The sequence below is a fragment of the Triticum aestivum genome, chromosome 1A (genome assembly GCF_018294505.1).
Source record: "Triticum aestivum cultivar Chinese Spring chromosome 1A, IWGSC CS RefSeq v2.1, whole genome shotgun sequence".
Classification (NCBI taxonomy): Eukaryota; Viridiplantae; Streptophyta; class Magnoliopsida; order Poales; family Poaceae; genus Triticum; species Triticum aestivum.
The window spans coordinates 403,911,643-403,938,911 of NC_057794.1; the positions used below are offsets into that span (position 1 = coordinate 403,911,643).

General features: G+C 48.3%; 1 protein-coding gene across 1 annotated transcript; it reads right to left on the minus strand.

Moving 5' to 3' along the window:
- Positions 1 to 17,774: 17,774 nt before the first annotated feature.
- LOC123053188 (phytochrome A-associated F-box protein) lies at positions 17,775 to 19,219 on the minus strand. Its single transcript, XM_044476612.1, has one exon. The coding sequence runs from the start codon at positions 19,141 to 19,143 to the stop codon at positions 18,031 to 18,033; it is 1,113 nt and encodes a 370-aa protein (XP_044332547.1). The 5' UTR covers positions 19,144 to 19,219; the 3' UTR covers positions 17,775 to 18,030.
- Positions 19,220 to 27,269: the final 8,050 nt, after the last annotated feature.

A 27,269-nucleotide genomic window follows, 5' to 3' on the forward strand; every position in this document is an offset into this window, starting at 1 on the left:
AAAAACACCCCGAGCACCATTTTTTTAGCCCCGGCGTTAAAAATATGCTCCACGCACGTCCCGAACACTTTGTTTTTTGCTGGATTTAAGTAAATTTAGCCCCGGCGAGCTCACCCCGAACCCAGCCTCTCGGGTGGTAGCTGGGGACGCCGGCGCCATTTTTTCCTCTCGTGTGGCCCACCTGTAGCCACAACTCCCCCCCACGCTTTCTCTCCCCGTCGCTTTCTCCTCGAGCCCCCGCCTTCTCTCTCCCTATCCGCTTCTCTCTCCCCACCCGCGTCCCGGCCGCCCGACCCCGCCCCGGTGCCTCCCCGCCGCAGCTCCGGCCCGCAGCGCCCGGCCTCCCGGGCCGCCCCGCCAGCCCTCTGCGGCCGTGCGCCCGTGTCGGACCGCCGCGCCGGCCTCCTGCATCGCGCTGCCCCGCCAAACGGAGAGCTCGCGGGCTTGACGAGGCCGCGCTCGAGCTTGTGTGCGTTCCTCGTGGCGCTCCTGCGCGCGGTCCACTCCGCTCCAGCCCCATTCCCGACGCTCCCAGCCTCGTGGCGCTCTTGCACGCAGTCGACGACGAGGAGGAGGCGCACTGCCCCATCTGCCTCGACACCATGGAGCCGGGCCGCGCCGTGCGCGTCCTCCCCAGCTGCAACCGCGCCTTCCACCAGGACTGCGTCGATCAGTGGCTGGCCATCTCGCCTGGGTGGCCGCCCTGCTCAGCCGCTCGGGCCGCACGGTCGAGCTCGTTCGGCCGGACAACGCCATGTCCGCCTCCTACAGGACCATGGTGCGCGCGCTCTCGCGCTTGCCTGTGCGTGGCCAAGGAGGACGACAGCTAGTTCACGTGCAAGTCCAACCCCAAGAGCAAGCTGCTGGCGCGAGTTGGTCCTGCCGCGCGCGCTGCTGTGCTGCTGCCGGTGCTCATCAAGGCGGGCGAGCGACGGGGCACAACGAGTCACGTGAGATGGCGAGGACTGCGGCGGGATCATCGTGGCGTCTTCCTCGCCTCGCCGTCGAGCTAGTGGGGGGGCAACGAGTGGGTAATTTTGGCCCCCCAGGCCAAAAATTTCGCCGGCAGCCCCCCAGGCGGCGAAAAATATGCTTCTTGGGGAGGCCAACGACTGGAGATGCTCTAAGGGCATCTCCAGCCGCACCCCCAATAGGCCTCCCAAGGTCATTTTTAGCGCCGGCGCTGAAAAAACGGCTCAGTCACGGCCCCAGAAGTCGGCGGACCCAGGACGAACCCGGGGGCGTCAGCCTTCCATTGATTTCTCACGGGCGCGCGGTGAGGCGACACGCCCCCTTCGCCATGCGTACACACGACGCCCCCGGCCGCTATATAAGCTGCCCCTGCCTCGCCGGTGGACGCACCCCGTCCGCAGCCCCCCTCTCTCCCCGTGCACGCACAGCCGCCGCCGTCGAACTCTCTTTCCCTCTCTCCCCGTGCATGCACAGACGATGGCCAAAAGGTTCCCCGACGATGGGGCGGCGACCAATGGCTTCAGCCGCCGCTCTCTGCACGAGTGGGAAGCCCATATCCTCCACGAAGCGAACTACCCGGCGCCTCCTGACGGTGTCCTGGACTAGGGGGTACTCACCACGTCGTCTCCCGATCTATTAGATTGGGCCGAGGCCCCCATGGCCGTATACTCATGGGCCAGTTCGGACAGCTGCCGCATACAAGGAAGATCCCACAAAGACTTGGCGATCAAGACAAGGACTTCTCCCCACCGGCGTATTCGGCTAGGACTCTTGTTAACCTAGGCCTCTGGTGCATTATATAAACCAGGGCCAGGCTAGTCGATAGAATATACAGAACAACAATCATACCATAGGCTAGCTTCTAGGGTTTAGCCTCTCCGATCTCGTGGTAGATCTACTCTTGTACTACCCATATCATCAATATTAATCAAGCAGGACGTAGGGTTTTACCTCCATCAAGAGGGCCCGAACCTGGGTAAAACTTCGTGTCCCTTGCCTCCTGTTACCATCCGGCCTAGACGCACAGTTCGGGACCCCCTACCCGAGATCCGCCGGTTTTGACACCGACATTGGTGCTTTCATTGAGAGTTCCGCTGTGTGATCGACAAAAGGATCGATGGCTCGCCTGCAGATCAACTGCAACTTCGGCGTCTTCGTCGCCAGTTCGACTGGTCACCTTGGTTCGACCAAGAATTGCGCCCCGTGTTCGGATCATCATGTTCGGACGAGGGCCTTCATCAAACATCAACTCCGATCTCTATCAAGAACACGGAGGAATCATCTATGGAGCTCGGGGGCTCAACATCAACATTGCCCTCAAGCGACCGTGCTGTTTTTTTGGACAGCGAACTCGTATCTGCCGCCACCACCTCCTTGAGTATCGCTTTGACGATCGCTTTGGTGGAATTGTGCGGAATTGAGTCTATAACAACCCTGGAAAATTTCGTCGAGTTCCGATGGAGGAATCTCTGGCAATCCACGATATACCGGAGCCCTGTCAAATCTGGATGGGAATTTGGATGAGTTTAGGGCGTGGTGTCCAGCTTCTAGCTCGGACGTCCTTTGGAAGATCCAACCATTGATCGGCTGCGGAATTCCTATATCTACCATCTCTCAAAATTTCAGCTCGATCCGACCGTCCAAACTCCGGGAACCTTCCGTTTAGTGCATCACTTTTCGGATCTGTTTTCTGCGCGAAAATGAATCCGACCCGAGTTCATCTTTTTTATGAACGGGATTTCGGACGTCCCTTTTGAAGGAAGTTTTGTATGGGGTATTGTGTTTTATTCCCGAACACATCCCACTAACTTTAAGATCTTTTGAACATGATCTTTAACATCATGCTGGTGTCAAACCAGTCCGGCAATATTACTTCACGGCTGCCGACCTGCGCTAGACACGTCGTCACTTTAGCCGAGCTCAACTTCTTCGGATCATCATCTCGGCAAGCCGAACAAGAGTCCGGCATCACGAAGGATAAATCATCATCAACATCGCCGCCCCACGGATTACACGGAGCGGGCATACCGGCATCACCGCACGGTCGCTTCATCAAGCCGGCATCGACCACGTCATGACCTGCATCGACAGGGCCGCACTATTGCTTCTTCAAGCTGGTGTCCATCACGCCGACATACTTCGACTCATCGGCTGACGTCGAGGCTTCGACATCTCGGCTGGACCGGGGGCCTCGCCATCTCTTCATCAACCTACTCCGGACACTTCGGCGTCACTAGCCGACCAGGTCCGTCATGTTAGCTGGGCCGAGGGCTTTGCCTCGGCGAGTCAACCTTTACCAGCATTGCCATGCCGTCGTTTTATCACCCATCAGACAATGGGTGTGCGGAGCGAGTCCCAATTTTGGGAATCACCTTCCTTCAGATTGCTACAACAAATAAACTAGGTCTATCAAATGGTGACCGCATTAACGACGGTCGTGTGGTGGTTCGATCAGTTTCCGTACATAGTCCGGCGAACGCCGCATCCGGAGCTCGGACCGACCTGTGAATTCAGGCTTTGCCACGCCTTTACTACATCACGCCGACGCCCTGCATCGACATTGACTTTGGCGCCAGGCCATATTTCTTTTATTCCTCACTTTGCATAAATTATTTATTATGCAACATTTTTTTAATTATCATTATTACTATTATCTCCGGTTTGCACTATTTTTTGTGTACAGGAAAATGATCCGGGGACTTCGGCGTCACTCTGCCGGTCTGCATTGACCATGCTATGTCACCACTTCGGCGTGTCGAGCTCTCCGCTCCGCCACCTCGGGACCAGCTTGGGGGATGGAACCTTGCCCCGCATCAAGCTCGGACCGCGTCATCAATACCGAACACATTAACCAGCTAAGTCGCTTTCATGCTCAAAGCTTTAATTTCTAACTTGTGTTCGGTTCGACCAAGCATTATACTTTTTTGGAAAAAAGTTGCTTGTAAAATTTTCCTTGTCCAAACTTTGTTTGTGACGCATAAATTCAAATACCCAATTCATTTGGGGGCTTCCTTCATGAAGCTTTTCCACTTGCATATGATTATACTTGTACGGCTTTGTTCCTTGTTCGTGTATTACGCCATAATATGCACCATATTGACTTAAGCGATTTGCAAGTTGGGTTGCCTCGCTCCTGTGTTTACCCCTACGTTCTCGATTGTTCGGCTAGGGAGTAAAGGGAGCACCTCTGCGATTGTCACGATCGGGTCGCCCGAGCCGGACCTCAGACTGGGTGAAGCTGAAAGCTAGCGCTCTTATAGTTTTCAATGATGGTCGGCATACAACGGAACTCATGAGTACAAAAAATCTATTGCACAAGTCTCATAATAACAATGAGCACCGAAGAAAGGTATCGGTGGGGGTACTATTTTCTTCGAAGATGCTTCTTACACCTCACGGTAATATAACATAAGTTCCCTGAGCGCGCTTTGTCTGTTACAGCCTTATGGCCTGATTGCCTGGTTATTGGAAACACCGTCGATATTCTCGACCGATGGAGTACATAACACTTTTCGGTCCTTGACCGAAGAGGGAGAAGCTGACGGTCGGTTAAGACGCGTTTAAAGTTCGGTTGAATATAGATATGATATAAGTACTTCGGTACATGCAATCATTCTTCTACCCAAGTCACTTGGGGGCTCTTAAGTTTATTTGAGCCGTTTTATAATAAGTGTTCTTCTTCTTAGTCGTTGCAAAGTTTTTTTATTATTATTTATCACTCCTTTTTTCGACACGAGTGTGTGGTCACTAGCCGGGGAGCCTAATTTCTCTCTCAAAGCCGCTAGAGTTTAGTTTGCTAAACTGGCCTGATGAGAAGTACTCCGCCCTCGGGATAGGAGGTTGAAGCCGTAGGCTGACCCGCTCGAAGTCTTGAGATAGGATGTATCATGTTAAAGCACGACAGAAGCACTTCTTTTTTCTAAGACCAACTTTCGGATTGGCACCGAACACTTGATATTGTTCGGACGTCATGTTTTTACTGACGTTTCTTGGTTTTCCAAGCTTTTTGGCACTTTTAAACTATTTGTGCTTTTCCAGCATTAGTCTCGCAGTGCAACGCCGGACACCTTTAGGGATTCGGCAAAAACATTCTCAGTTATTGCTATATATGCATCAGTTTCGAATTGTGTCTTCGGTCAATAGTTGGGTTGCCCGGCTCCTGCACTTGCTTCCTACGTTCCATTTTGTTCGGCTAGGCGTGCAAAGGGAGAACCACTGCGATTGTGCTTCCAGCTCACATGGTTAAGCACCTCAGTGGAGAAAGCCGAAAACTGACTTTCACAATAAGCGTAAACTGGTCAGCGATCTGATGACTATGTTAAATGATGGGCCGTTCATAACATTGCCCGAAGTGTTTATGGCTTGACCCCGACTATCGCCGAACACTACTGGGGGCTATTAACTGGCCTCCCAAACTAAATACTCAATATTTTGCTCTTACATTAGAGCTGAGGTTTAATGATCATGCTTATCATGACAACCCAAAGAAAGGAACCTATAGCGGGACTATTTTCTTTGGAAGACATTTCTTCTGTTAAACAGTAATATAACTCTCTGCGTACCTTTGTTTATAAAACCGTATGGCCAGATTGCCTTGTTTGTTGTAAATCTTTGCCCTCATAAAGGCTTTATAAAGTAGGACAAACACTCCTCGGCTACTGGCCGAGGAGGTGGTAGCTGATGATCGGTCAACAAAGTTTTGTACAATGTGGATCCGAGCATTAATGACGTAAAGTACTTGGATACATAGAGTCATTACACATAATTTATGATTTTACTATGGATATTGATCCTTAATTCGGCCACCCGTGCCAGCATTAAGGCTCGGGGGCTACTGGGCTTCGGGCTTATTATTTACAAATATTAAAGGGGCACATTGATCCCCTGATCTGGTGTTACCACCCGACCAGTGTCTCGGGGGCTACTGCATTGCTTGTCCAATGCAGAAAATTTTATGTGCAATATAGTTTCCGAGGAGATTTTAATCCTCAGGTTGGTCGGCCGCATCCAACCTGAGTCTCGAGGACTGAGCATGCTGCTTTTAGTGTCCCGAAGTATTTTGCCGAGCTTGGACTTGATCCTCAGGCCGATTTTGCAAATCAACCTGAGTCTCAGCGGCTATTGGGATCAGCGGTCTTACGTCATCCTTCAGGTGCATCTCGGGTTTTAGACCGATACACACCTTGAGGGCTACTGGCTATATATCTCGGTAGAGAATAAATTGCACCAATAAAAAATATTCACAAAAATCGGCCCACATTCGGGGTAGTGCACCACCTCGGAAGCAGCCCGGCATAAAGCTCGGGCGCTAGTGGCTGGCTCCATAGAGGGCATTTCCGGCATTAAGCTCGGCTAAACTCCTTCAAACTTCTTTGAACCAAGGTGATTTACGACACCTCGGATATAGTCTGGCGTTGGAGCTCGGATATACATTCCGGCGTTGGAGCTCGGATACATAGTCCGGCGTTGGAGCTCGGATACATTCCGGCGTTGGAGCTCGGAAGCGGTCCGGCGTTGGTGCTCGGTTGCAAAAGATACCTCGAATATAGTCCGGCGTTGGAGCTCGGACGCAAGAGGACGCTGCCACCCGGGAACAACTTCAAACCTAAGGTGTGGCATAAAAATAACAAGGCATTGGTAAAGTCCGGAAACTTAAAGGGGCTCCTCGGATACCCGACGTGTAAACTCGTGAATGCATTTCGGCGATCCTCAAGATCGAAGATAAAAAAGATTTGTTGAACCAGTTTTCAAGACCGACGACCGAAGATGAAGAACAGTTCGGAAGAATCGAGGAGCGTCCCTAACTTGGAGACCGGTTCAGGGGGCTACTGATGGTGTCCTGGACTATTGAAGGAAATATGCCCTAGAGGCAATAATAAAGTTATTATTTATTTCCTTATTTCATGATAAATGTTTATTATTCATGCTAGAATTGTATTAACCGGAAACATAATACATGTGTGAATACATAGACAAACAAAGTGTCACTAGTATGCCTCTACTTGACTAGCTCGTTACTCGAAGATGGTTATGTTTCCTAACCATAACATGTGTTGTCATTTGATTAACGGGATCACATCATTAGGAGAATGATGTGATTGACATGACCCATTCCATTAGCTTAGCACCCGATCGTTTAGTATGTTGCTATTGCTTTCTTCATGACTTATACATGTTCCTATGACTATGAGATTATGCAACTCCCGTTTCCGGAGGAACACTTTGTGTGCTACCAAACGTCACAACGTAACTGGGTGATTATAAAGGAGCTCTACAGGTGTCTCCAAAGGTACATGTTGGGTTGGCGTATTTCGAGATTAGGATTTGTCACTCCGATTGTCGGAGAGGTATCTCTGGGCCCTCTCGGTAATGCACATCACATAAGCCTTGCAAGCATTGCAACTAATGAGTTAGTTGCGAGATGATGTATTATGAAACGAGTAAAGAGACTTGCCGGTAATGAGATTGAACTAGGTATTAAGATACCGATGATCAAATCTTAGGCAAGTAACATACCGATGACAAAGGGAACAACGTATGTTGTTATGCGGTCTGACCGATAAAGATCTTCGTAGAATATGTGGGAGCCAATATGAGCATCCAGGTTCTGCTATTTGTTATTGACCAGAGACATGTCTCGGTCATGTCTACATTGTTCTCGAACCCGTAGGGTCCGCACGCTTAAGGTTTCGATGACAGTTATATTATGAGTTTATGAGTTTTGATGTACCGAAGGAGTTCAGAGTCCCGGATGAGATCGGGGACATGGCGAGGAGTCTCGAAATGGTCGAGACGTAAAGATCGATATATTGGACGACTATATTCGGACATCGGAAAGGTTCCGAGTGGTTCGGGTATTTTTCGAAGTACCGGGGAGTTACGGGAATACGGGAGAAGAAGTATATGGGCCTTATTGGGCTTTAGGGGAGAGGGAGAGGCAGGCCGCGCGCCCCCCCAAGGCCTAGTCCGAATTGGACTAGGGGGAGGGGCTGCGCCCCCTCCTTCCTTCTCTTCCCTCTTCCTCTTCCTTGTCTCCTACTCCTACTACATGGAAGGACTCCTAGTTGGACTAGGAAAGGGGGAATCCTACTCCCGGTGGGAGTAGGACTCCCCTAGGGCGCGCCATAGAGAGGGCCGGCCCTCCCCTCCTCCACTCCTTTATATACGGGGGCAGGGGGCACCCCATAGATACACAAGTTGATCTTCGTGATCGTTCTCTTAGCCGTGTGCGGTGCCCCCCTCCACCATAATCCTCGATAATATTGTAGCGGTGCTTAGGCGAAACCCTGCGATGGTAGAACATCAAGATCGTCACCACGCCGTCGTGCTGACGGAACTCTTCCCCGACACTTTGCTGGATCGGAGTCCGGGGATCGTCATCGAGCTGAACGTGTGCTGGAACTCGGAGGTGCCATAGTTTCAGTGCTTGATCGGTCGGGCCGTGAAGACGTACGACTACATCAACCGCGTTGTGCCAACGCTTCCGCTGTCGGTCTACGAGGTTACGTAGACAACACTCTCCCCTCTCGTTGCTATGCATCACCATGATCTTGCATGTGCGTAGGAAACTGTTAGGAAATTACTACGTTCCCTAACAGTGGCATCCGAGCCTAGGTTTTATGGTTTGATGTTATATGCACGAGTAGAACACAAGTGAGTTGTGGGTGATATAAGTCATACTGCTTACCAGCATGTCATACTTTGGTTCGGCGGTATTGTTGGATGAAGCGGCCCGGACCGACATTACGCGTACGCTTACGCGAGACTGGTTCTACCGCCGTGCTTTGCACACAGGTGGCTGGCGGGTGTCAGTTTCTCCAACTTTAGTTGAACCGAGTGTGGCTACGCCCGGTCCTTGCGAAGGTTAAAACATCACCAACTTGACAAACTATCGTTGTGGTTTTGATGCGTAGGTAAGATTGGTTCTTGCTTAAGCCCGTAGCAGCCACGTAAAACTTGCAACAAACAAAGTAGAGGATGTCTAACTTGTTTTTGCAGGGCATGTTGTGATGTGATATGGTCAAGGCATGATGCTAAATTTTATTGTATGAGATGATCATGTTTTGTAACCAAGTTATCGGCAACTGGCAGGAGCCATATGGTTGTCGCTTTATTGTGTGCAATGCAATCGCCTATAATGCTTTACTTTATCACTAAGCGGTAGCGATAGTCGTAGAAGCATAAGATTGGCGAGACGACAACGATGCTACGATGGAGATCAAGGTGTCGCGCCGGTGACGATGGTGATCATGACGGTGCTTCGGAGATGGAGATCACAAGCACAAGATGATGATGGCCATATCATATCACTTATATTGATTGCATGTGATGTTTATCTTTTATGCATCTTATCTTGCTTTGATTGACGGTAGCATTATAAGATGATCTCTCACTAAATTTCAAGATAAAAGTGTTCTCCCTGAGTATGCACCGTTGCCAAAGTTCGTCGTGCCCAGACACCACGTGATGATCGGGTGTGATAAGCTCTACGTCCATCTACAACGGGTGCAAACCAGTTTGCACACGCAGAATACTCAGGTTATACTTGACGAGCCTAGCATATGCAGATATGGCCTCGGAACACTGAGACCGAAAGGTCGAGCGTGAATCATATAGTAGATATGATCAACATAGCGATGTTCACCATTGAAAACTACTCCATTTCACGTGATGATCGGTTATGGTTTAGTTGATTTGGATCACGTGATCACTTAGAGGATTAGAGGGATGTCTATCTAAGTGGGAGTTCTTAAGTAATATGATTAATTGAACTTTAATTTATCATGAACTTAGTCCTGGTAGTATTAGCATATCTATGTTGTAGATCAATAGCTCGCGTTGTTGCTTCCCTTTATTTTTGATATGTTCCTAGAGAAAATTGTGTTGAAAGATGTTAGTAGCAATGATGCGGATTGGATCCGTGATCTGAGGTTTATCCTCATTGCTGCACAGAAGAATTATGTCCTTGATGCACCGCTAGGTGACAGACCTATTGCAGGAGCAGATGCAGACGTTATGAACGTTTGGCTAGCTAAATATGATGACTACTTGATAGTTTAGTGCACCATGCTTAACGGCTTAGAATCGGGACTTCAAAGACGTTTTGAACGTCATGGACCATATGAGATGTTCCAGGAGTTGAAGTTAATATTTCAAGCAAATACCCGAGTTGAGAGATATGAAGTCTCCAACAAGTTCTATAGCTAAAAGATGGAGGAGAATCGCTCAACTAGTGAGCATGTGCTCAGATTGTCTGGGTACTACAATCGCTTGAATCAAGTGGGAGTTAATCTTCCAGATAAGATAGTGATTGACAGAATTCTCTAGTCACCATCACCAAGTTAGTAGAACTTCGTGATGAACTATAATATGCAAGGGATAACAGAAACGATTCCCAAGCTTTTCGTGATGCTGAAATCGACGAAGGTAGAAATCAAGAAAAACATCAAGTGTTGATGGTTGGCAAAACCACTAGTTTCAAGAAAAAGGGCAAAGGGAAGAAGGGGAACTTCAAGAAGAACGGCAAGCAAGTTGCTGCTCAAGTGAAGAAGCCCAAGTCTGGTCCTGAGCCTGAGACTAAGTGCTTCTACTGCAAAGGAACTGGTCACTGGAAGCGGAACTACCCCAAGTATTTGGCGGATAAGAAGGATGGCAAAGTGAACATAGGTATATTTGATATACATGTTATTGATGTGTACTTTACTAGTGTTTATAGCAACCCCTCAGTATTTGATACTAGTTCAGTTGCTAAGAGTAGTAACTCGAAACGGGAGTTGCAGAATGAACAGAGACTAGTTAAGGGTGAAGTGACGATGTGTGTTGGAAGTGGTTCCAAGATTGATATGATCATCATCGCACACTCCCTATACTTTCGGGATTAGTATTGAACCTAAATAAGTGTTATTTGGTGTTTGCGTTGAGCATGAATATGATTTGATCATGTTTATTGCAATACGGTTATTCATTTAAGTAAGAGAATAAATTGTTGTTCTGTTTACATATATGGTTACACACCCAATGAAAATGGTTCATTGGATCTCGATCGTAGTGATACACATATTCATAATATTGAAACCAAAAGATGCAAAGTTAATAATGATAGTGCAACTTATTTGTGGCACTGCCGTTTAGGTCATATTGGTGTAAAGCGCATGAAGAAACTCCATGCTGATGGACTTTTGGAATAACTTGATTATGAATCAGTTGATGCTTACGAACCATGCCTCATGGGCACGATGACTAAAACTCCGTTCTCCGGAACAATGCAGCAAGCAACAGATTTGTTGGAAATCATGCATACTAATGTATGTGGACCAATGAATATTGAAGCTCGCAGCAGGTATCATTATTTTTTGATCTTCACAGATGATTTGAGCAGATATGAGTATATCTACTTGATGAAACACAAGTCTGAAATATTTGAAAAGTTCAAAGAATTTCAGAGTGAAGTGGAGAATCATCGTAACAAAAATAAAAGTTTCTACGATATGATCGCAGAAGTAAAATATTTGAGTTACGAGTTTGGCCTTCAGTTAAAACAATGTGAAATAGTTTCACTACTCATGCCACCTGGAACACCACAGTGTAATGGTGTGTCCGAACGTCGTAATCGTACTTTACTTGATATGGTGCGATCTATGATGTCTCTTACAGATTTACCGCTATCGTTTTGGGGTTATGCATTAGAGACAGCTACATTCACGTTAAATAGGGCACCATCTAAATCCATTGAGATGACACCGTATGAACTATGGTTTGGCAAGAAACCTAAGCTGTCGTTTCTTAAAGTTTGGGACTGCGATGCTTATGTGAAAAAGTTTCAACATGATAAGCTCGAACCCAAATCGGAGAAGAAAATCTTCATAGGTTACCCAAAAGAAAATGTTGGGTACACCTTCTATCACAGATCCGAAGGCAAGTTATTCATTGCTGAGAATGGATCCTTTCTAGAGAAGGAGTTTCTCACGAAAGAAGTGAGTGGGAGGAAAGTAGAAAACTTGATAAGGTAATTGTACCTTCTCCCTTATTGGAAAGTAGTTCATCACAGAAATTTGTTCTTGTGACTACTACACCAATTAGTGAGGAAGCTAATGATGATAATCATGTAACTTCAGATCAAGTTACTACCGAATCTCGTAGGTAAACCAGAGTGAGATCCGCACCAGAGTGGTACGGTAATCCTGTTCTGGAAGTCATGTTACTAGACCATGACGAATCTACGAACTATGAGGAAGCGATGATGAGCCCAGATTCCGCGAAATGGTTTGAGACCATGAAATCTGAGATATGATCCATGTATGAGAACAAAGTATGGACTCTGATGGATTTGCCCGTTGATCGGCAAGCCATAGAAAATAAATGGATCTTCAAGAGGAAGACGGACGCTGATAGTAGTGTTACTATCTACAAAGCTAGAATTATCGAAAAAGGTTTTCGACAAGTTCAAAGTGTTGACTACGATGAGAGTTTCTCACTCGTATCTATGCTTAAGTCTGTCCGAATCATGTTAGAAATTGCCGCATTTTATGAAATCTGGCAAATGGATAAACAAAACTTCATTCCTTAATGGATTTATTAAAGAAGAGTTGTATACGATGCAACTAGAAGGTTTTGTCGATCCTAAAGGTGTTAACTAAATATGCAAGCTCCAGCGATCCATCTATGGACTGGTGCAAGCATCTCGGAGTTGGAATATACGCTTTGATAAGTTGATCAAAGCATATAGTTTTATACAGACTTGCGGTGAAGCCTGTATTTACAAGAAAGTGAGTGGGAGCACTACAGCATTTCTGATAAGTATATGTATGACATATTGTTGATCGGAGATGATGTAGAATTATTCTGCAAAACATAAAGGAATGTTTGAAAAGAGTTTTTTCAAAGAAAGACCTCGGTGAAGCTACTTACATATTGAGCATCAAGATCTATAGAGATAGATCAAGACGCTTGATAAGTTTTTCAATGAGTACATACCTTGACAAGATTTTGAAGTAGTTCAAAATGAAACAGTCAAAGAAGGAGTTCTTGCCTGTGTTGCAAGGTGTGAAGTTGAGTAAGACTCAAAACCCGACCACGGCAGAAGATAGAGAGAGAATGAAAGTCATTCCCTATGCCTCAGCCATAGGTTCTATAAAGTATGCCATGCTGTGTACCAGACCTATTGTATACCCTGCCCTGAGTTTGGCAAGTGAGTACAATAGTGATCTAGGAGTAGATCACTGGACATTGGTCAAAATTATCCTTAGTGGAATAAGGATATGTTTCTCGATTATGGACATGAAAAAAAGGTTCGTTGTAAAGGGTTACGTCGATGCAAGTTTTGACATTGATCCAGATGACTCTAAGTCTTAATCTGGATACATATTGAAAGTGGGAGCAATTAGCCAGAGTAGCTCCATGCAGAGTATTGTTGACATAGAAATTTGCAAAATACATACGGATCTGAATGTGGCAGACCCGTTGACTAAACTTCTCTCACAAGCAAAACATGATCACACCTTAGTACTCTTTGGGTGTTAATCACATAGCAATGTGAACTAGATTATTGACTCTAGTAAACCCTTTTGAGTGTTAATCACATGATGATGTGAACTATTGGTGTTAAATCACATAGCAATGTGAACTAGATTATTGACTCTAGTGCAAGTGGGAGACTGAAGGAAATATGCCCTAGAGGCAATAATAAAGTTATTATTTATTTTCTTATTTCATGATAAATGTTTATTATTCATGCTAGAATTGTATTAACCGGAAACATAATACATGTGTGAATACATAGACAAACAAAGTGTCACTAGTATGCCTCTACTTGACTAGCTCGTTAATCGAAGATGGTTATGTTTCCTAACCATAGACATGTGTTGTCATTTGATTAACGGGATCACATCATTAGGAGAATGATGTGATTGACATGACCCATTCCATTAGCTTAGCACCTGATCGTTTAGTATGTTGCTATTGCTTTCTTCATGACTTATACATGTTCCTATGACTATGAGATTATGCAACTCCCGTTTGCCGGAGGAACACTTTGTGTGCTACCAAACGTCACAACGTAACTGGGTGATTATAAAGGAGCTCTACAGGTGTCTCCAAAGGTACATGTTGGGTTGGCGTATTTCGAGATTAGGATTTGTCACTTCGATTGTCGGAGAGGTATCTCTGGGCCCTCTCGGTAATGCACATCACATAAGCCTTGCAAGCATTGCAACTAATGAGTTAGTTGCGAGATGATGTATTACGAAACGAGTAAAGAGACTTGCCGGTAACGAGATTGAACTAGGTATTAAGATACCGACGATCGAATCTCGGGCAAGTAACATACCGATGACAAAGGGAACAACATATGTTGTTATGCGGTCTGACCGATAAAGATCTTCGTAGAATATGTGGGAGCCAATATGAGCATCCAGGTTCCGCTATTGGTTATTGACCGGAGACATGTCTCGGTCATGTCTACATTGTTCTCGAACCCGTAGGGTCCGCACGCTTAAGGTTTCGATGACAGTTATATTATGAGTTTATGAGTTTTGATGTACCGAAGGAGTTCGGAGTCCCAGATGAGATCGGGGACATGACGAGGAGTCTCGAAATGGTCGAGACGTAAAGATCGATATATTGGACGACTATATTCGGACATCGGAAAGGTTCCGAGTGGTTCGGGTATTTTTCAAAGTACCGGGGAGTTACGGGAATACGGGAGAAGAAGTATATGGGCCTTATTGGGCTTTAGAGGAGAGGGAGAGGCAGGCCGCGCCCCCCCAAGGCCTAGTCCGAAATGGACTAGGGGGAGGGGCTGCGCCCCCTCCTTCCTTCTCTTCCCTCTTCCCCTTCCTTGTCTCCTACTCCTACTACATGGAAGGACTCCTAGTTGGACTAGGAAAGGGGGAATCCTACTCCCGGTGGGAGTAGGACTCCCCTAGGGCGCGCCATAGAGAGGGCCGGCCCTCCCCTTCTCCACTCCTTTATATACTGATGTAGACTCGACTAGATGGCGAGTCGTTCGTCGGCCCGATCTTTCACGATACTAGCAGCAACAAGAAATTCCGGTCGAGCAAAGATGCAAGACCGTAAGAACGAAAACTTGCGTCAAGTAGATTGAATCGACTCCACGCACAGCAGCAACAAAATCCCCACGGATCAGCAACGAAGACGATATTTGGTGTCCCTCGACATGGAACGTTTTCTGTAACTTTATTGACTCACAATTTAAGAAAAACCAATCTACGTTACATGGCCGAAGCCAGCCATATTTATAGGCGACCCTGAGCTCACAAACCGACCTAGACTCTATCCTAACGTGCAAAACACTCACGTGCAAAACACTCCCCGTCCCTCCGCTGCCCGACTTCGAGCACCCCGACCTCTTCCAGGCCAAGATCGACCGTGTGTTGGCGTCTCTGTCGGAGGAGGAGCGAGCCCTCCCGGAGTACGACGCCGACAACCACGAGGCGTGGACGGCGTATTTCAAACGCCGGTAGGTGGAGCGGCTGGCCTCCATCAACAACGCGCCAGTGGTGAGGGGGCGCAACAACAGCAATGGCCGCCGCCTGTGATGGGGCGCCCCCGGCCACATGCTACACGCCGTCCTTGAGTACCTCGAGGGCGACAACGATCCGGCTCTGAAGTACCCGGGCGCCCTGGTCCCCGTCGAAGTTGCGGTCCATGGATGCCGAGGAGGATGTTGGGTGGGTCCTCCTCCTCCTTCCGCTCCTCCTTCCACTCCTTCGGGTCACCGACGCTCTTGAGCGTCAAGGCCGAGCCCGTGGAAACGCCGCTCGGCCGGCGCAACCGCGGCGTCGTCATCAACGAGGGCGGCGGCGGTTCCTCGGGTCCAGCCTCCCGCCTCGTCAGGCCGAAGACGGAGCCGGGGCTCGGCCCCGTGAAGCGCGAGCACGACGACGAGGCCGCCATGAAGTGGGCACGGGAGGACTGGGCGCAGATGGAGATGGAGCACCAGCGTCGCGCCCTGGAGGAGATTGCCACTCGGCGCCGTGGCCGCGACGAGGGAGGCGTTGTCGTTCTCGACGACGAGGCGCCGCCGCCGGCCAAGCCAGTCCGCCAGGGGGACCCCGGGCAGCAGTCCAACACGGACGGCCGCGTGAAGGAGGAGAAGGAGGACGACGACAGCGGCGACTTCGGCGTGTTCAGCGAGTTCTTCGGCCTGTAGGCGTGGCCGTTTTTCTTCTTCTTTTTAGTAGACTTATTATTATTATGTTTCTATATGTAAAAAGACTGTGAACCGCCTATAAATGTCGCCGAGTATTTCGTGTTTGCCGAAATTTGTCTAATTATGTTTTAAAAAATATTAAAAAATGAGCATCTGGAGCCGACCTGGGGGCGGCGCCTAGGAAGCCGATCATCCCCACGTCAAAAATATCGCCGGTTCGCTTCCAAACGGCCTTTTTTTCTAGCCTTGGAGGGGCGAACGGCTAAAGATGCTCTAAGGACCATTAGTGAGCATGTTGCCTGGGCAACTTGGGAGGACGTTAGAATCCCTAAAGCAAAAAATTCGGAGAGCATCAGGTTGGGGACAAGCCGTTTGAACTTGGATGGTGTATCTCGCCTCGGTGGGAGACGGACGGTTTTCGCCGTGCTGAGATTGCTGGCATTCTTCTGGAGATCAAAGAATTAAGTGGGCATTTTAAGAACTTTAGACTAGTCACAGTGGAGAGTAATTTAAAGTAGTAACATGCATATGTTACTAGTCTATATTACTATCTTAATAGTGGGTAGTAACATATTTGTTGTGTCATACATCAATTTATTTATTATATTGTAGACTCATCTTTTCTTGATATGTGTGATGTTACAGTAACTAGCTATGTTACCACATGTCTTTTTTTTCATTAATTACATGCCACATCATTTATTTTGCCTAGATAAACGTGATGTTACCACCTATGTTACTTTCACTGTGGGTAGTTTTTGTCATTTGTGCGACGAGACGCTAATATGGCGGCTTATTTATGCGCGAAACAGGCAACAGAGTTCAGGAAAAAGATGTTTATGGATTAATTTCGTCCCTGTTTTTTCTAACGCGGGTTGTATCGTGATTGTATGCCTGATTAAGTAAGCAATAAATGTTACTCGAAAGAAATGAAAAAAAAGAACCTCGGAGAAGCAACGCATCAAATATCTGCAATCTCCTCCACAGCAAATCTGTGGATAACGAAGGGCCGCAGAAAGATGAAAGGCATCTCATATCTCCTCCCCACCATCATCCATCCGTACGAACCAACAGGTCACCGAGCATCTGCCTGCCGCTTGGACGGTGACCGAGTCGGAGAGCTCGCCACGGATAAACAACGCGGAGTGGATATCGCGGCACCAGATGATGGCAAAGGGAATGAATATTAGCTCTTTCTTTTTGAACTGGAATGAATATACTATTAACTTGGTTGCATGGAAGCAGCGGCTGGCAGCCAGGGTGAGGAATCCCACGCAATCCCACAGGATCGGTGCCAATTGCCAAATGGGGGTGGAGTAACTACCAATCGTACACACAGACAACTTCTTTTTCTGGTAGTAGTTTTGATTATCATATTGGCAATCTCTGACACGCATGGATCCTCTTGATGCTAGCCCTAACCTGCAGGTTGTGGCTTAAGATAATCGGAAAGGGGAGGATTCAAAAGCCCGGCATGCCAACAAGGATGATCAGCCCTAACCTAGGCACCTAGCAGTGTGGTGTGGAGCAAAGAACGTAATCGGTATCCGGTAATTGCAGAACATAGCTGCATAGGACGCAGATTGTGAATCAGAACTCGTCAGGGTGTAATATATATATGGCGCCAATGTAATTATGTAAAAAATCCATGAGCTTTCATTCTTCTTTTATGCTAAGCATCAGCCAGAGTTACTACTACATCGGATGAAAAGATACAAGAGAACGGATGCATCGCTCGGAGCTCGCCGAGATCCACATCGCGGCCATGCACGCACCGAATTCTCGCGAGAGCCTGCGAGGCATGCTGCTTGGCGATCGATCCAGCGATGGCGGAGCGTGGCATGCCTGCCTGTCATGTCGTCGCCGCCGGACCGGACAGGAGCAGGTGGTCAGGCGTAGAGCGGGCGCTCGGTCCAGGCGCCGGCGACGTGGCCGTTCTCGCAGACGTAGGCGCGCACCACGGGCTCGCCGTCGTCGTGGTACCCGTAGAAGCTCCGGAGGCAGAAGGCGGAGTAGAGGTCCCACGCCTCCGTGCAGCCGCAGAAGGCGCAGTCCACGGCGACCGTGGGGCGCCGCGTGTCCCGCAGCGCGCGCCGCACCTGGGAGCGCGCGAAGTCCTGGAACACGCCGCGGAACACCATGTACTTGCGCCGCTCCTCCGCGTGCACGCACCCGGGCCACTCGCAGATGTACAGCCGGTCGCCGCGGAACCGGCTGGCCAGCAGCTTGTTGCCCTGCTCGCGGCTCAGCGTCCACGACCCCGACGCCAGGTGCGCGCCCACGGGCCCCAGCCACCGCCGCGCCCGCCGGCGGGTCCCCGACACCACGCCGCGCCGGGCGGTATTGGCTGCCGGTGGCTTCTCCTCCTCCTCTGCCTCTGCCGTTGCCGCCGGCGCGGGCGCGGCGGCGATCTGCGTCTCGGAGCAGTCGTAGGCCGCGTCCAGGTACAGGTCATCGTAGAGGGACCACGCGGCGGCGTCGGCGGCGGCCAGTGCATCGCTGGGTTTGGGCTCAGGCTCTGCGGTCCTGGGCGGCTGGAGCGAGGAGGTGGCCGTGGGCTCGAGGGACGAGGAGGAGGATGACGAGGAGGCGGGGACTGTGAGGTCGGGGCCGATGTCGAGCTCGAGGCCGAAGTCGTCGGAGGGCTCGAGGAGGATCCCGGCGCGGAGGAGGCCGGGGCAGCAGACGGACATCTTGTGGAGCGCGGCCCACGCGGCGGGCGCCCCGTCCGCGGGGAGCAGCTCGGCGGGGAGCGCCCGGGAGAGGCGCGGAGGGAAGCAGGCGGCCCGGAGGAGCGCGGCGAGGCGCGGGGACGCGCAGGACGCGCGCGCCCAGTCGCGCGGGTCGCCCTCGAGGCGTCCCAGGATCTGCAGCAGCACGTCGTCCGCCAGCGCCGACAGCGGCTCCACCACCTCCTCCTCCGCCGCCGCCGCCTCCTCCTTGCCGTCCCTCCGCCTCTTGGCGGCGACGACGGCGATCTCCTTGTGCTCCGCGGCGCTCATGGCTGCGGCCCGCGTCGCGCTCCTGCTTTCTTGGCGAGTGAGTGAGTGGCTGCGCTGCGGACCGTTCGGCCGTTGGGGTGCGAGCGAGGCTGGTTTAACTTTCGGGGTGGTTGTGTCCATTTTTCTGTGGTGTGGTGGTGGCCTGGGCTGGGGCTGGGGGCTGGATGAGATGATGCTTTTCTTGTCGTTACAAAACTCTTGCTTGCAATCGCAACGTGTGGATGTAGGCTGCGCGGGTGTGCCGAACGATGAGCGGTCACTCTCGGCCCCCGTGTGTCAACCTCCGGGATTATTTTATTCGATTGAAACGAGGGGCTCAACATTCTTCCAACAGAGCCTCCTTGTCTCTTCCTCATGCCAACTCCACCGCGCGACCTCAAACGAACGTCCGTTTTATCCGGATTCTGTCAGTTTGGGTAGCAATTTGGGGTTGTATTCGGGCGTGTTCTGAGATGCGGTGGCCGTGCGCCCACCGCACGGACGCATCCTTTTGCCCTATCCTGTCCGTTAGGGTCAAAAATGTCTAAATTTTCATCAAAACTAGTTTACAACCCAAATATTTGTCTGAAAATTAAAATAGTTTTACAACCCAATTGAAATTGTCTTTAATAAAATATTTTTACAACCAAATTGAAATTGTCTTGACTAAACATAAAATGGACCAATACATCTATTGGTTGCCAATGTGATCCCACACGTGCTCAACCAAGTCATTTTGAAGATTCAAATGAGAGTGTCAATCACGCATCTCACGATGGAATTAAGCAAACTGTTCAAATGTGGCCGGGTCTTGGTGCAAGGGCTCAATATTTTCACCTTGATAGTCAAATCCTTGGTCGAAGATACTCTCATCACGCTCGTCCTCGACGATCATGTTGTGCATGATCACACAAACAGTCATCACCTCCCAAAGCTTCCTTTCATCCCATGACAGTGCAGGGTTTCGAACGATACCCCACCGGGATTGAAGCACACCAAAAGCATGTTCCACATCCTTTCTAACACTCTCTTGCATTTGGGCTAATCTCTTTCTCTTCTCACCTTGGGGTTTCGAGATTGTCTTCACAAAAGTTGACCACTGAGGATATATACCATCTGCTAGATAGTATCCCTTGTTGTAACGATGGCCGTTGATCTCAAAGTTGACAGGTGGGGAGTGGCCTTCTGCAAGCCTCGCGAAGACTGAAGAACGCTGCAACACGTTGATATCATTGTGAGAACCTGCCATGCCGAAGAAAGAATGCCATATCCAAAGATCCTGTGATGCCACCGCTTCTAATATGACAGTGCACGCCTTGACATGACCTTTGTACTGGCCCTGCCAAGCAAATGACAGTTCTTCCACTCCCAGTGCATACAATCTATGCTGCCAAGCATGCCTGGAAAGCCTCTAGCTGCGTCGGTCGCCAACAATATCTCTGTATCAGCGGCAGTTGGCTGCCTCAAGTACTCAGGGCCAAACACCTCGATCACAGCCTGGCAAAACTTGTACATTGACATCAGACATGTTGTCTCACTCATACACACATACTCATCCACTAGATTGCCTGGAATTCCATATGCAAGCATGCGGATGGCCGCGGTGCATTTCTGATAAGAGGAGAATCCAAGCTTGCCAAGGGCATCCGTCTTGCACTCGAATTATGGGTCATGAGCAACCACTCCCTCTCGGATACGATTAAACACATGCCTTTCCATTCGAAAACGGCGATGAAATTTATCCGGCTTGAAGAGCGGGGTGTTGGCAAAGTAATCGGCATAGAGCAGGGCGTGCCCTCTCTCCCTGTTGCAGTTCAGGTTGGGAGCACGGCCAGGGAGTGACCCCCTGTACCGAGGAAGCTGCCGTTGAATGTGGTCGTGAACGACCAGTGCAGCCACCACAATATCTTTATCATCCGACGATGAATCGTCCGATGAACAAAGAAAGTGATGGAAGAAAAACTCGTCTTCACTGTCCATACCTTTGTGGGCAAAATGCCGAACACCTTGCGGGCGTGGTGGCGAAGATCACCTCGACGCAGCAGGGGTGGTTGCCGGCCGGCTACTGGCCGCTGTGGAGCTCTCGTCGGGAGCTGCCGAGGACGCCGTGCTGCGTCGCCGGCGGTCCTGTCCCCTCTGCGGCGGGCAAAGACGTCGACGGCCAAACCTTCGATCGACGGCCAAAACTACGGCCACAACACGGGCGTGGTGGCGGCCATGTCGAGAAGTGGTTTGGTAGGGACGGCCGGAGAATAGCGGCGGCGCCGGCGACGGGGCGGGGCGACAGAGAGAGAGGGTGGAAGCGTTGGAAGCGGAGGGACTGCTAGTGTCTCCGACAGGCGGGCCAGGGGGAGGGAGGACAAGGGCGTGCGTCCAAGCCGTCCGCGCGCGTCCGTTTCACCTTAAACCGAGCGCAAGTTTGAACCGGAATGGGTCGAAAACGGACGAAATCCGAACATTTGTCCGTCTGAGGCCGTGCACTGGGCTACGCTATTGGTCCGTTTTACCTCAAACGGACAAGAACGGATAGGATAGGGTCGCGCGGTGGAGTTGGCCTCACATGACCACGCAGCACAACATGCAGGTACAACTCCATCACGCCCACACACTTGACCGACTTCTATCGAAGAGTTCCAGGTATGAAAAAAATAAATCACCTCCTTCTAGAAGAAAAAATCAGGCTTAATAAGGCCATGTGCGGTGTTGGATGCTTAAAGAGATAGAATATAATTACATCTCAAAACAAATCTTGCCACACGGATAACATTCATCTCAAAGGATACCCAGCGTGCGCTTCACATAAGCTACATCGTATACAATATTTTTAGTAAATACTAATATAATGCATGCGCTATTACAATCATAGGCGCACAATAGTATCTCAAATGACAATTCTAGACCTACGGTATGGGTGATCTACGCCCGTTTTACAAAAGCTTCCAAATAATTCTCTCTTCCCTGCTAATTTCAAAGGGAAGGCCGCTCCTTCCTCCCTAACTTCAATCGTAATCCTTCACATAACCAAACCTGTTAAATCCGTAATTACTTCCCTGTAGTTCTAGCATTACTCTATTTCAAAATATAATTGCATCGCCCTAGCAGATTGACACACGCAAGGTGAAGAAAAAAGGCAACAACAAACAACCCAAAAGAGGAATATGATGTTAAGAGTTGTGCAAACACGGATTAGAAGACCATTCTCGCTCCCTGGAGAGAAGAACATGTAGTAATACAATGGCACACGCTATTACAATCACATAGGTGCATAATAGTGTCTCAAACGATGATTCTGGACCGACGGGTGATCTACATCCGTTTTACAAAAGCTTCCAAATAACCCCCCTCCCCGTGCTAATTTCAAATGACCCCCTCCATCCGCCCTAGTTTCAATCCTAATCCTCCACGTAACCAAACCTGTTAAATCTGTAATTGTTTTTGTGTAGCTGTAGCATTACTCTATTTCAAAATATAATTGCATCACCCTAGCGATTGACACATGCTAGGTTAATAAAAAAGGCAACAACAAACAACCCAAAAGAGGAATACGATGTTAAGAGTTGTGCAAACACGGATTAGAAGACCATTCTCGCTCCATGGAGAGAAGGACATGTAGTAATACAATGGCACACACTATTACAATCACATAGGTGCACAATAGTGTCTCAAACGATAATTTTGGACCGACGGGTGATCTACACTCATTTTACAAAAGCTTCCAAATAATTCTCTCCCCCCGCTAATTTCAAAGGGGTGTGCCCCCTCCCTCCTCCCTAGTTTCAATCCTAATCCTTCACGTAACCAAACCAGTTAAATCCGTAATTGTTTCCTGCTACTTGTGAGCTGCATTGGGATGTTCTTCAAAGAGGAGAGGAGATGCATCACAGTAGAGATAAGTATTTCCCTCAGTGAGAACCAAGGTATCAATCCAGTAGGAGAATCATGCAAAACCTCGTGAACAGAACCTGCACACACAAAAACAAATACTTGCACCCAACGCGGGCAAGAGGGCCATCAATCCCCTTGAACTCGTTAGTTGCAAGGATTAAATCTTGATGTAGTAGATAGATAAATTGTAAAACAAAATAAAAGATAAAAAATTACAGCAAATATATTTTGGTTATATATATATATATATATATATATATATATATATATGATAAAAGTAGACCCCGGGGCCATAGTTTTCACTAGAGGCTTCTCTCTCAAACACATAGCATACAGTGGGTAAACAAATTACTGTTGGACAATCGATAGAAAAGTGCATAGTTATGATTATATTCAAGGCAATGATCATTTATATAGGCATCACGTCCGAGACAAGTAGACCAACTCCTGTCTGCACCTACTACTATTACTCCATCCATCGACCGCTATCAAGCATGTATCTAGGGTATTACGTTAATAAAAACAGAGTAACACCTTAAGCAAGATTACATGATGTAGACAAAGTAAACCTAACCAATATGAATAAACCCCATCATTTTACCCTTAATGCCAAATACGTGTCTTGTCCCTTTCTGTCACTGGGATAGAGCACCACAAGATTGAACCCATCACAAAGCACCTCTCCCACTGAAAATAAATCAATCTAGTTGGCCAAACCAAATGGATAGATCAGAGAGAAATACAAAGCTATAACAATCATGCATAATAAAGTTCAGAAAAGACTCAATTACTTATCACGAATATTCAGATCATAAACCCACAATTCATTGGATCCCAACAAACACACCACAAAAGTAGATTACATCGGTTAGAACTCCAAGAACATCGAGGAGAATAATGTATTGAAGATCAAAGAGACAGAAGAAGCCATCTAGCTACTAGCTATGGACCCGTAGGTCTGTGGTGAACTACTCACGCATCATCAGAAGGCGGCAAGGATGATGTATAAGCCCTCCGTGATCGATTCCCCCTCTGGCAGAGTACTGAAAAAGGCCTCCAGATGGGATCGCGGAAGAACAAAAGCTTGCGGTAGCGGAAAATGTTTCGGTTGACTCTCTGCTATATTGGGAGTATTTGAGAATTTATAGAGGAAGAATTAGGTCAAAAGGTGCCACGAGGGGCTCACAAACTCAGGGGGCGTGCCCCCTGGGGCACCTGGTGAGCTTTCCGCTCTCTCGTGACTCTTCTGGTCTTTCCCGAACCTTCGTGGGTCCCTTCTGGTTGAGAAAAAAATTAATCCAAAGATTTTTCTTCGTTTGGACTCCGTTTGATATTGATGTTTTGAAAAGCCAAAAACAAGCAAAAAATAGCAACTGACACTAGGCACTAGGTTAATAGGTTAGTCCCCAAAAATGATATAAAATAGCATAGAAAATAGCCAACATTGATACTATAATTGCATGGAATAATTAAAAATTATAGATACGTTGGAGACGTATCAAGCACCCCCAAATTTAATTCCTGTTTGTCCTCGAGTAGGTAAATGATAAAAATAGAATTTTTGATATGGAATGCTATCTAACATGTCTATCATGTCATCTTTCTTTTAGGGTATGAATATTGAGATCCGAATGATTCAAAGCAATACTCTATAATTTGATACAAAGACATCAATACTTAGGCATACCAACAAACAATCATTCCTTTCAAAATAAAAATTCTAAAAACGATATCCCTGCAAATCATATAGTCTTGTCATGCTCCATCTTCTTAACACAAAGTATCAATCATGTACAACCCTGATGACAAGCCGAGCAATTGGTTCATACTTTTTAACGCGTGAAAGTGCAATCATGCCCTTAATAATATTTTGATATTGTTGACAACATACATATAGGGAAGTAATCATTTCTGTCAAGTACATCTCAGGTTTTGTTCCCAAGAGATTTTAGTGTGGATCATAGCTGACATTTTCAAGATGCTCAAAGGAAGGTGAAACAAGACACAAGCTTTAGATCTTTATCAGTTTTCATTTTCTTTGAGTATAGGGATCCCGCACTATTAAGAGGAGGTAACTGGCTCTCGCAAAAGACTTTCTTAAAATCTAGGATAAATATCTTAGGAGGAGTTCTTATCTTAGCTATGCCTTTTGGCCTCTGCTTTGTCTAGACGACCGAAGGTCTCCGGACATCCGGTGCTTCATATTTCTTCGGATGTCAGGTAGCATGCCACAGATCATATATTCTCGGAGTTCTGGTCCTTCCGGACGACTGGCTTCCGAACGTCCGGTGGTGACCGGTCATCCGGTGCCACCTCCACATAACAGATATTCTCGGATTTCTGGTCCCTCCGGACGACCGGCTTCCGGACGTCCGGTGGTGACCGGTCATCCGGTGCCACCTCACAGAGCCAAAATTAATGGAAGTCCGTCCTCTCCGAACAACCGTGCATTGGACGACCGACGCTCTCGGACGTCCGCTCCCTGTGCTTCTTTCCTCTCTACTGCTGCGCTAGATCATTGTTTTTATCTGATTGCCGGACGATCGACGCCTGTTGAACGTTCGGTCCAACTTTTCTGTTGAGACATCCGGTACCTGTTGGACGTCCGGTCTGTGTGTAGCATAAGTGAATTCCAACGGTCACTTTTGTACTATGACTATAAATATCCTTCTCCCACCTCGTGTGGGGGTTGTCCAACACAGTGCAAAGATTCCAAGAACACCTTTGAAAGATCGTGGATGTCTCCTAGAGGGGGGGGGGGTGAATAGGTGATTTAAAATAATTATGGTTGAGGCTTGAACAAATGCGGAATAAACCTAGCGGTTAATTTGTCAAGCACAAAACCTACAACAACTAGGCTCACCTATGTGCACCAACAACTTATGCTAAGCAAGAAAAACTACTTAGGTGATAGCAAGATATATGACAAGAAACAATATGGCTATCACAAAGTAAAGTGCATAAGTAAAGAGCTCGGGTAAGAGATAACCGAGGCACACGGAGACGACGATGTATCCCGAAGTTCACACCCTTGCGGATGCTAATCTCTGTTTGGAGCGGTGTGGAGGCACAATGCTCCCCAAGAAGCCACTAGGGCCACCGTTATCTCCTCACGCCCTCGCACAATGCACAATGCCGTGATTCCACTAAGGGACCCTTGAGGGCGGTCACCGAACCCGTACAAATGGCAACCCTTGGGGGCGGTCACCGAACCCGTACACTTTGGCAACCCTTGGGGGCGGTTACCGGTACCCGTCAAATTGCTCGGGGCAATCTCCACAACCTAATTGGAGACCCCGACGCTTGCCCGGAGCTTTACACCACAATGATTGAGCTCCGAACACCACCAACCATCTAGGGCGCCAAGGCACCCAAGAGGAACAAGCTCTAGGGTGCCCAAACACCCAAGAGTAATAAGCTTCTCAAACTTCACTTCCACGTATCACCGTGAAGAACTCAAACCGATGCACCAAATGCAATGGCAAGGGCACACGGAGTGCCCAAGTCCTTCTCTCCCAAATCCCACCAAAGCAACTAATACTAGGGAGGAAAATGAGAGGAAGAACGAAAGAAGAACACGAAGAACTCCAAGATCTAGATCCAAGGGGTTCCCCTCACTTAGAGGAGAAAGTGATTGGTGGAAACGTGGATCTAGATCTCCTCTATCTTTTCCCTCAAGAACTAGCAAGAATCATTGGAGGGATTGAGAGTTAGCAAGCTCGAAGAAGGTCAACAATGGGGGAAGAACACGAGCTCAAGAGATAAGGTTCATTGGGGAAGAAGACCCCCTTTTATAGGTGGGGAAAAATCCAACCGTTATGCTCACAACCCGCACCGAGCGGTACTACCGCTAGGGCGGTAGTAGCCCTTTGAAACACAACAGCGAGGAGGCAAAAGGCCAGTAGAACCGCCGAAGAGGTACTACCGCTAGGGATCGCGGTACTACCGCAAAGGGTAGCGGTACTACTGCTTGCGAGCGGTACTAAAAAAAATACATCCGGGCCTACCACCGCAAGACTTGGGACAAGTTTTTGGTCCGGAGCGGTACTACCGCTGTAGGAGCCGCGGTAGTACCGCTCTAGAGCGGTAGTAAAAAATTACATCCACTCCAATTCGCGGTAGTACCGCTGCAGCCTTTTCAGAACACCAAAACTGCCACAACTTTTGCAAACGGACTCCGAATTCGACGAAACCAAGTTTGTTGGAAAGCTAGCGACAAGGGCTAACACAATGTTGATAGAAATATCAATAAGAAGAAAATG

Bases quoted from the DNA above. Each gene is read 5' to 3' on its own strand.
- LOC123053188 (XM_044476612.1), bottom strand. From the start codon at position 19,143: ATGAGCGCCGCGGAGCACAAGGAGATCGCCGTCGTCGCCGCCAAGAGG.